Below are 9644 nucleotides of genomic sequence, written 5' to 3' on the forward strand. Positions count from 1 at the left end.
CATCTAATTGGGGGGGTGGGGGTTAATCTGGTATGCTTATACACCTCTGAGGGAATTCTCATAAAGCTCTGCTCTGTGGTATGCCATTGGTAAACAAGTATTACATTAATTAAGATCAACAAGCATAACTTTGGGAAAATTAGATTGTAAATAAAACAGTTTTCCTTGTGCATGAATGTACTTTTGTTTGAACCCTCAAAGTCTGGTTTTTCACTGCATTCAGTTTTCCAGAACACCATTTTCAGTTTGGTTTTTCCAGATCATGTGAACATAATAGGCTGGTAATTCTACCTTGCCCAGTGGCTCAAAGTCGCCAAATACTTCATGCCTGGCATCCTTCCCAAAAACATCACCAAGGAGGTTGCTGAAGGTGTTGAGACGCAATGGGCAGTATGAAAGGCGGAATTTGCTGCCGAGTGAATGATAGTAGATTAGTGTTAACATCCAGCCCAGTAGACCTTGCCTGCTTTGAATCTTTGAAAGATGTTTAGATGCAATAGCAGGAGTTTCAATAACTTTTGAAGTGGATGCCTGGGCTAATCAACGTAAACTTGTGGCAGTCACTCTTACATACATACTACATACATAACTTAGTGATAACATATTAATTTTACATAGCTTGTAATAAAACGCCTGGATGTAGGCACTGTATTAACTTCAGTTTTCCCGTAATTGCAATACTATACTCAGTCTGTAATATTATTTTATTGATATCAATAACCACTCTCCTTCTTTGCTTTCAGTCCTTCAAAAAATGAAAATTATAACCATTTAAAGGAATGCAACACAAAAAGATTCATGCTCTTCAAAAATAGCATGATGTTTGACAACACAGAGAGAGACAGAAGATGATTTGACAGAATTTAACTTCTCGTCCTGCAAATTATTTTTGTGAAGTGATTGTGAGCCTTGAGAGTTCAGTCTTTTTTTTTAAATATTGAATTTTTTTTTGGTCAATGTTGAAAACAATGGGTGAGGGGGAAGGGTTGTTTGAGTAAAAATTGTACATGTAAGTGGCTCCTTTAAGAGACAACACATTAAGAGAAAAAGGAAAAAAATACCTGACTTCCCCCTCAGAGAATTTCCCCTTCTTGGCAATAGGTTCTCCTTCTTCCATAAAATCATCTGAAGCCTTGGAAGGGTCTACAGTATAGTCGAGAGTGATCATGGTTTCCTTGCCATCCACATAGAGAACTGAGGTTTTAATGCTTTCAATACAGTCACTCTGGCAAAAACAATAACTTCTATGTTATTTTATCTTGCATGGTTACTGTGCAGTGTAAATTAAACCAATTAAATTATATAGCAAGGCATAGTGGACAAGAAATGCAATTTGTGTGTGGATGCCTCAACTTCCAGTTTGCTTTGCATGTTTTGCATGTATTTTCATTTTTGGCTCATTTCAGTTTTATCGTTTTGGGCCTTACAAGCTTCAAATAATAATTCAGAAAAAAACTGCACGTAAAATTAATGTAAAGGTTTCTTTCACTTTTTTGTTCCCTGCTAGCAGAGGTCTTGTTCGCCGGGCTGACGAGTATGGAAAAAAAGACACCTCTGCCACATTGGGTCGAAACTCACTGTGTTGAGCATATGCCACAGTTACCTAGCACTTGAATCCTCACACGATACTTCATGTTGTGTGAGGCTCACTTAAGGTTGTAGACGGCATGGTTGGATCGAAGTGAGTTTAGACCCATGGCAGAGATCTCTTTTCCTGTACTCCTCAGCCTAGCGAATGCAAAAAGAAATGTTACGAGACCTCTGCTAGCAGGGAAACTTTTTTTGGCCTATCAAAGTGTAACATGGACTAGATAATTTTATTAACACTGTATGCCAATTAGTATCACACATGATTAACTTTTGTTTTGGTTGCTTTGGCTGTAAAACTAAAAGGATATGAATAATAATTACAGTATTATTTGATTACTAATAATTACTATTTGCCACCAAACACAAGTCTTAATCGTTAATGGGACATTGACGAGTAAAATCGTCTGGTGTTAGTAAAAAACTAAGTGTGGCCGGTTTGGACATCAAAGGGATAATATTATCATGGTACTTTGAAATGTTTTAGGAAACTATCATTTGAACGTAAAAGCTGTAAACTGTAAAAAGCATTCCTTTTCTGTTAATTAAAATTATCAGTCAATCACAAACAAGATCTCAGCAGAAACAGCCAGGCACGTAGTCTTAAACTTGAGAAAATCAGGCCAGCTTCTTATATTGTCCAAATGCAATCAGTTTTAATCATATGTCTTTTATTGTCTGCATCTGCATTTTTTGGCAGTTTGTTTCTATTAGTGGTAATATTGCATAATAGTGAAATTATCAGTACCCAAACTTGTGTGACCTTTTAGCCCTAACATACTGTGCAATGACAAAACTAGAACTTAACCAAACGACCGGCCACTGCCTCTCCTACGCTTAATCCATTCACTCCTCTGGTACCCCAGGGATGCCTCGCGTTGACGAGTAAAAATTGTGTGGCGTTAGACAGACTAAAATCTGTGAAGTGTAGTCAATGGGTTAAATAGTAGGTGTGGATCTCCTTGAAGGGGTTTACTTACATTGTAGTACAAATTGCGAGATGGAGCTTTGCCTGAATCAAGAATAGCATCATAATTGCGGTGGTCAATAAAGAGCACTCCTCCTGGTCTTAGCATGTCTTTGAAGTTTTGAATCGCAAGTTTCTGATTTTGAAAGTCTCCTTGAAAGTTTGGCAAGTGAGCAAAGGAGTTTCCAAGACAGATGACTGCATCAAATCCTTCGTTTGGAACACTGATGTTGGCCTCATGCAAGGAAAGCCAGTTACCTTCTTCAATAACTGAGAGGAAATAGAAAATTAAAAAATGAGACTGAACTGCCACTAAGTACAAGAAAAAAATAAAGTCTTCATCCATAAACTTTAAGCTTTAATTACATGTAACAAGAACATTCCCTTGAAAATGTAAGTTCATTGCTTTTACCAGTAGTTCTTCACATGACAGTAGCTGTCAAAGGGTGTGCTTTATAGGTTGAGTATTTTAGCAACCGGTGAATCCTGCTGGCCTAAAGTAGCCCCACAAAAGGCCATTGAGCTCTATAAGATGTTGCCACATTATAAAATTATTTTTATTGACTCATACTGTACATAAAGTCCCAGTACCGGTAATTCAGTTGACACAAATGACATCTTCCACAAAAGATGCTTTAACTTGATCACCTCATATTCCCATTTGTTGCATGTGTACATAAGATCTGTATTAGTTGGTACACATGGTTAATCAACCTACATGTACATAAATAATTTTTTTTTTATGAAAAAAATATTTACCCAGTGTTATAAGCGACGGAACATAATAGGTAGTATCACAGTTATTTTTTGCATCAGTCACCCTACCCCAGTTGTCAAAGGCTTCCTCTTTCCGGCGCTGCCAGCGAATCTTCCATGCCTGTTGTAACATTTTGTCACTGGCATCTGTACTGGTTACTTTGAAGTTATTTTCAAGGAGCATTATAGAATCCACTCTGAAAAGATACATAAAACATAAAGAACAATCAGTTAATTTCTGCTTAAGGCCTATTAACACCAGAGATACAAACAGCAGTACAAGAACATCAATGTGCAAACACAAGGTAAAGGATCTTATTTTAGCAGTTTCTTGCTGTTTATTTTAGTCTCACTCATCTATATTTGGGTTGTCATGGTGAATAGGCTATCTGCAAACCTACTAGACTAGAGCTAATGTAAGTGCACAAATCTTTTTTTTAAGAATAGTGAATTATACACTACTCTGGAAAAATCAGAGAGTCTTGAATAGTTTGAAACAATGTAAAAGTTCGATCAGCACTTTCATCTGGGCAATGCAATAAACTTGATGAACCAACCTCTTTCATATCACCCAGGGTACATACATGTAATCATTATGTCAAGTCCTTTTTTCCAATAAAAAAGCGAAATACAAAGTGAAATAAAGTTTACCTTGTCAAAAACTGGCATCCTTCCTTTTTCATCAAACCTTGGAGGCTTGAAAGGTGAAGGAAGGGCAACCTTTATACACCATATGACAAATGACTACTGCGTAACTGGCGGAAGTTCCATGAGATTTTATCTCTAAAACGCAAAGTTTTGAGAGCTGTTTATCTGTAAACCAACATTAACGCGATTTGAAAAGTGTTATTGTTACACCAAAGAATTCCAGTGGAATTGTGGTGAAATGCATGCAAACTACACTCAGTAAAGTTTATATGATCGGTAAAAATGATACATGTATTTACAAATCATTGCAATTAGCATGCTCTTTAACAAAACCCTTTGTAATCCCCAGCTACGTGTCGTTTTAGAAACCAGTAAATAACCTGATGGTTTCCTAGGAGAACCGGCTTGTCAAGCAGGGTAGAAAATAATAGGTGTTTTTAGACTATCCCACAACTCCAAACACTGGTATTTTTATTTATCAAACACCTAAAATTGAAAACTACAAAAATAAATCCAAAAAAAAACCTGCGAAAATTCGACATCAGAATAGTTGAAAATATTTTATTCAACTGAAAATGCTGTATTGACTACATACATATCGCGACGTGACCATTTCATGCAAATTCAGGAAGTTTAACTTAAACACACAAAGCTAGATCGTCAACATAGTTGCGCGCCGAAGTTAAGATATAAGGATTCTGAACGATTTTCCTACCCTGTGCCACAAGCCACATCAAGAATGTGTTTGATCCCGTTTTCGTTCAAAAGGTTACAGAAGAACTCCCTGTACGACTCGGTTCGTTTCTTGTGCCCGCCGATGTAATGCTGCCAAACTTTCGCTGCCTTGCCATCTGCGTACTGATCAGGAATTCCCGAAACACCAATTCCCAACGAGCGAGTGCGATAAATGCTATCAACCATGCTGAAAACAGTATGTGGGCTTCCCTATTCCGAGAAATTACTGAAAAGTACCTCTGGTCACGATATATTATAATCATAAGATTTGAAGGACTTCGACGTTTTGTTTTGTAGTTCAATGTCAGGCCGGACTGGAAAGACTTGTTTTGGTTTCCTTTTTTGGACGGGCTATTGTCTTAAATCCACTAAATATGGTATATGATTCCTAATATGGAAAACTCTTGGGGGTGTGTCTCTATCTTAAAAAAACGCGCGAGATTCTCGTTTGGCGGGAATTTTCAGTCAAAGAGCGTCACGCAAATTTACTAACCTTAGCTTCACGGGTAGGATGCTGCAGCTGTTGCGGCGGCCGTGATGTGCGTTCCCCGGTACACATATCACGGGAAAACAAATTCTGAACGAAAAATGAAAATGTTGCTTTCGTTTTACGATATAAGCGCAGACCAAAATGTGAGAGGGTCCCCAATTCTTGGTTTGCACTTGACTTCACAAAAAAATAAAATACAAAACTAAACAGCCTTTTGAGTTTTTATCTCGATCAGCTACAACAGATTTTAAAAATACATCTGTGTGCATGTTTTCAGCTCGGTACTGTGCTTCGTTTTGAAAATAGAGCAGTTTGAATTTCAGAGTTCTTCACAGTGGGTGACATGTAAACATGTCGGTTGCATAAAAACATCGATTTCCCTCGTGTTTTTGTGGCGTAAACAGCCAATATACTAGGAGACGTGTCTATACAAATGTTTGCTAGCTCATTATACAGAAGAAAGTGTTAAAGACAGCGAAACTAAATTCCAGATGTTTCTACAGGTTTCCCGCCGCCTTGTTGGTGTACTTCGATCAGCAGTACACCAATAACTGACACCAACATGGCGCCTACATACTCAACTCTACAAATTGAGTAATATATTTTGCCCAATAACTCAAGTACGGAATATCGCACAGTCCTGAGACTTGGACCCGTTGTTTATTCATTCCTCTTCTATAACATTTCCATTTCTTGACTCAATTTCTTAAATGGTAAGCGATTTATGTTTTCACTTGCGTGACGTGCAACCCAAGAATAGGATTTTCAGGATCCGGGCTTTGGCCTTTTTGGATCTAGGGATTTGGGATTCGGGATTGCATGTATGGACGGGAAGCAGGATTTAGCTCTGTTACGAAGCTGAGTTTCGAAAAAGTTCTCTGAAAATCGAACATGTAAACCTCAAACTCACCTGTTTCGTTGTTCAAGGATAAAGGGCTTTAGAGGATAAGCACAATGCAACATCACAGAAGCAGGAGTCAATCTTTGAAAATAACTTGCGAACGATGCGAAAATGTGCAAGGTTTAATTGGTCCTTGACTTACAATTTCTCAAATGACAAACAAAACAAAACTCATAAACCAAACAATACGAAGTTTGCAAAAACATTTAAATCTGCCAGGTTTGTATAAAGAATAAAAAACAATCATTACCAACCAGCATTTTCACGCAAACACGAGGTTTTGCGCCAGGTTACTAAGCCGTTGAACGATCGTGTTTTATTCGAAGAAACAGAAATGCCTTATATAGCTTTCCGCCTTTGGAAAACGAAAATTTCCAGTGTCTATTTCATATTTGTGCTTGGGAGTATCTTCAACATTTAGAGTTGGACAAATCCTTTTTTATTTCAACTGGAAGTGCTTACATTCGTTTTGAAGTCTTTTGTCATTCATTTTGAAGTCTTTTACAATGTACGTCGGCTTTTGTCCATTGCGTTCGTTATGCCCAAGACAACATTATTATGTTAATTTTGAATAAATTACTTAGCTGGAACTTGGCTCAAAATCTTTGACCCATGTATAAGTCGAGGGCGATTTTTGGAGCTTCTTTTGAGGCCATAAAAGGTCGACTTATACACGGGTAAATACGGTATATTTTCCAATCAGCTGGATATGATGTCCCTGGATGAATTTTTTTCTGGGTGAGAAATACCCTTATACGACTAATCCGCTTAAATTAAGTTTGGTTCTGAATTCTACTCAGTTCGTGTTCACTGAGAAAAAATAATAAATACGTGTAAGCGTGAATCAAGTTTGGTGTGCCCTGGAGTCCCACAGAGGCAGATTCTCTAGGGCAATTTGATGGGGAACTTGTTTTGTTTTGAGCTCTTCTGTATCCATTCCGTCTTAACAAAGCCAATAGAAAGGAAAAATAAATGCAAGTATTCCACGGCGAATTACGTGACAAAAGCGTGACCGACTTGTTTTCAGCATAATGGTTGTTATGCAAATTGCAGGAACACAATTATTGTTATTGTTCATCTTTTCCTGGTGATGTGCATTCTCTTTGAAAAATAATGATATCAAACAGGAATGAAACAAGCAACTTTCAAAGCGGCCTTATTAAATCTTTGCATTTATGTGCATTTCACATTTTGAAACATTCGCTCTCGTCGCTTTCGATCTCGCAGGTGACCTGCAATGTAGTTCCCTTGATAAGTGTTTATGAAAGGAGTTATAAATGCAGAAGCTTTTGTTTGTTATTTATTATTAGTATTGTTATGATACCACGAGTTTTCTTTTGCCGGTGAAGATATCACACAACATTTGCTTACACATTTCACTGTCACCTTCCCGGCATCATATGCAAATGGCTATGCGTTCTATCTAAAACATTCCGAACGCAAATGGTCATTCTTTAGACGTGGTTTGTTATGCTTGCGAGCCTGCGTGTTGGTAGTTAATGGCGTGATTGAAGATTTTTTTTTTCTGAAAGTGCAGAAATTAGTTACTGCTTTGAAACATTCACGTTCACCGGTCTTTCTTTTAAGCGAGTGCGTTAAATACGGCCTGCGATAAATTGGGATGACCAAACATCGAGTTCTGATCTCATGCCCATCGAATGTTTCCCAAGAAGAAACATACCATTATATCCCTTCCTTTTGAAAGCGATTTATGTTTTGGAAAACATAAACCGTAATCACCTCATACAAGCAACACCGACTACTCTCGCGGTTGAACCCGCTAACTTGTACTTTTTGTGTTTTGCGGTTAAGTTCGTAACTTCTTGCGGCAAGTTTTCTATCTTCTTGCCCTTTGAATGTTCTTGCGGATAAACCGCAATTCACCGCAATTTGACTTCTTTTGACCGCTTGCGTGTTCTTGCGCCACTTCTTGCACGTGCATTATTTTTGGGCTCTACTGTATACATCAGTTGAAAGGCTATGAAATGCACTGCCCAGTAAATAATATGTTCTTTGTCTTTTTACCGGGTACTTAATCGAAAGAAGAGTGGGGCCCAAGAATCTTGATCGACCAATGACTCTCTGATCGAATTTGTTGGGTATCGAATTTCAATGCAAAGGGAAGACTTCTGTATGATGTCGTTCAAAAGGCGTTTATCATCAAAACTGTGTGAGGCTTTTTTGATATTCTGATTGGTTACCTTAGAAAATTTCGTTTCAAATATGCCTATCAAAAATTTTCTAATAAAGGTAAAATCGAAGGCCATTGTGGGAGTTCAAATTTGAAAATAAATGGAAATCTCTCACATGGTATTTTAGGTTGGTATCTTGGCAGTTCTCAGACCAAATTTCTAGACAATCAGTTGAATTTTCATACCCTATCAATTAATTGTGCTTAAAGAGGATACACTTGCGTAAAAACGAACTAGGAATTAGGTATTGACTACATGTACGTCAAGAAAGGCAACCCATTCAGCTAGTGATTTGATCAATTCTGTGACTCTTCACTCGTTCCCTGTTGCCAATAGCAAAGCATTGTGCTTTTTTACAATTCCTTTTGCTTATAACAGTAAGGGAAAAATTATTGCAAGATGCTACATACTACTTAACTGTTTTGCCTTTATATTTTAATTCATGACTAAGAATTTCAGTTTTTGAATTGAGGAGATATTTATGTTTTTCAACTACTGTAAACATGCACAGACAAGTTGCACCTTTTTCCCAAAAATCATTGCTAGAAATCAGAGGTGTGGCTTATCGGAGGGAACATTTGAAAAGGGCTGCTTCTGGTGTCAGGGTTTTCAAGCAGCCTTTTTGGCCGGTTTTGGCCGGTTTAGGTATTTCAGGGGTCATCGCGCGCGGCCGGTTACGGCCGGTTTAGGTGTCAATGGGTTAATTAAAAAAACCTCTTCACTTTGTCTTCCAGAATGCTTACAATAACTACAGTCAGTGGTATCAACAGTATGGTGCAGCATATGGCCATGCACACCAACAGTAAAAGAGAAAGGTACACTGTAGCGCTTGTGTTAAAAGTGGTAAGCAGGTTCAATGGATGTGTGGATGTTCGGTGTGGAAATGCTGGAAAGTGCACTCGAAGACAGTCTTACTGAGAGACAAAGACTAAACAGAGCTCTGTTCTCCATTCGTACATGAAAGCTATTTCACTGTTGACCTAGAAATCATCAGCTTGTGATTCTCCTTGTGTTAATCTGCATAATTATGTTAACGAGACATTTCTCTTGTACCCTTAATTCACCTATTCACTTATTTTCTTTTCCTTATATAAGGATTGTGGGAAAGTATGGTAATAGCCATCTTCTTTGAAAGATGGCCATTGCAGTGGCTCGTAGGCAGTCTTTAAGGCAAAAGATCAAATCTTGGGAGAATTATCACACGATATGTATCGGGAAAACAAAATGTACAAGCTGATAAGGTCCATTTAGGGGGTGAATCCACGGGAGGGAGAAAACCATTATCATGAAAGACCCCAGGCTCCAGTTTTTAAAACTATGAATAGCACTGTCTGCCGGATAAATCACTATCTTGTGGATAAGTCATAG

General features: G+C 38.0%; 2 protein-coding genes across 3 annotated transcripts in view; one reads left to right on the forward strand and one right to left on the reverse strand.

Annotated features, from left to right (window-relative positions):
- LOC138027810 (glycine N-methyltransferase-like) overlaps positions 1–4991 on the reverse strand; it is a 5458-nt gene extending 467 nt beyond the window's left edge. Inside the window, exons 1-6 of one of the 2 annotated variants that reach the window (XM_068875428.1) lie at positions 4674–4785; positions 3962–4093; positions 3380–3507; positions 2568–2824; positions 1062–1225; positions 1–409 (exon numbers count right to left, since the gene is read on the reverse strand). The exon at positions 1–409 is cut by the window's left edge and continues 467 nt beyond it. In XM_068875428.1, the coding sequence (XP_068731529.1) occupies positions 220–409; positions 1062–1225; positions 2568–2824; positions 3380–3507; positions 3962–3993 (771 nt within the window). In that variant the 5' untranslated portion in view covers positions 3994–4093; positions 4674–4785 and the 3' untranslated portion in view covers positions 1–219. Of the gene's footprint in view, positions 410–1061; positions 1226–2567; positions 2825–3379; positions 3508–3961; positions 4094–4673 lie in introns of both variants that reach the window. The other variant, XM_068875427.1, reaches the window with a different exon arrangement.
- The window catches only part of LOC138027809 (pre-mRNA-processing factor 39-like), a 33229-nt gene extending 23585 nt beyond the window's left edge, over positions 1–9644 (forward strand). The window contains exon 13 of the mRNA XM_068875426.1: positions 9011–9644. Coding sequence (XP_068731527.1) covers positions 9011–9082 — 72 coding nt within the window. The 3' untranslated portion in view covers positions 9083–9644. The remainder of the gene's footprint in view (positions 1–9010) is intronic.

Source organism: Montipora capricornis, chromosome 12 (genome assembly GCF_036669925.1).
Source record: "Montipora capricornis isolate CH-2021 chromosome 12, ASM3666992v2, whole genome shotgun sequence".
In the NCBI taxonomy this organism is placed as follows: Eukaryota; Metazoa; Cnidaria; class Anthozoa; order Scleractinia; family Acroporidae; genus Montipora; species Montipora capricornis.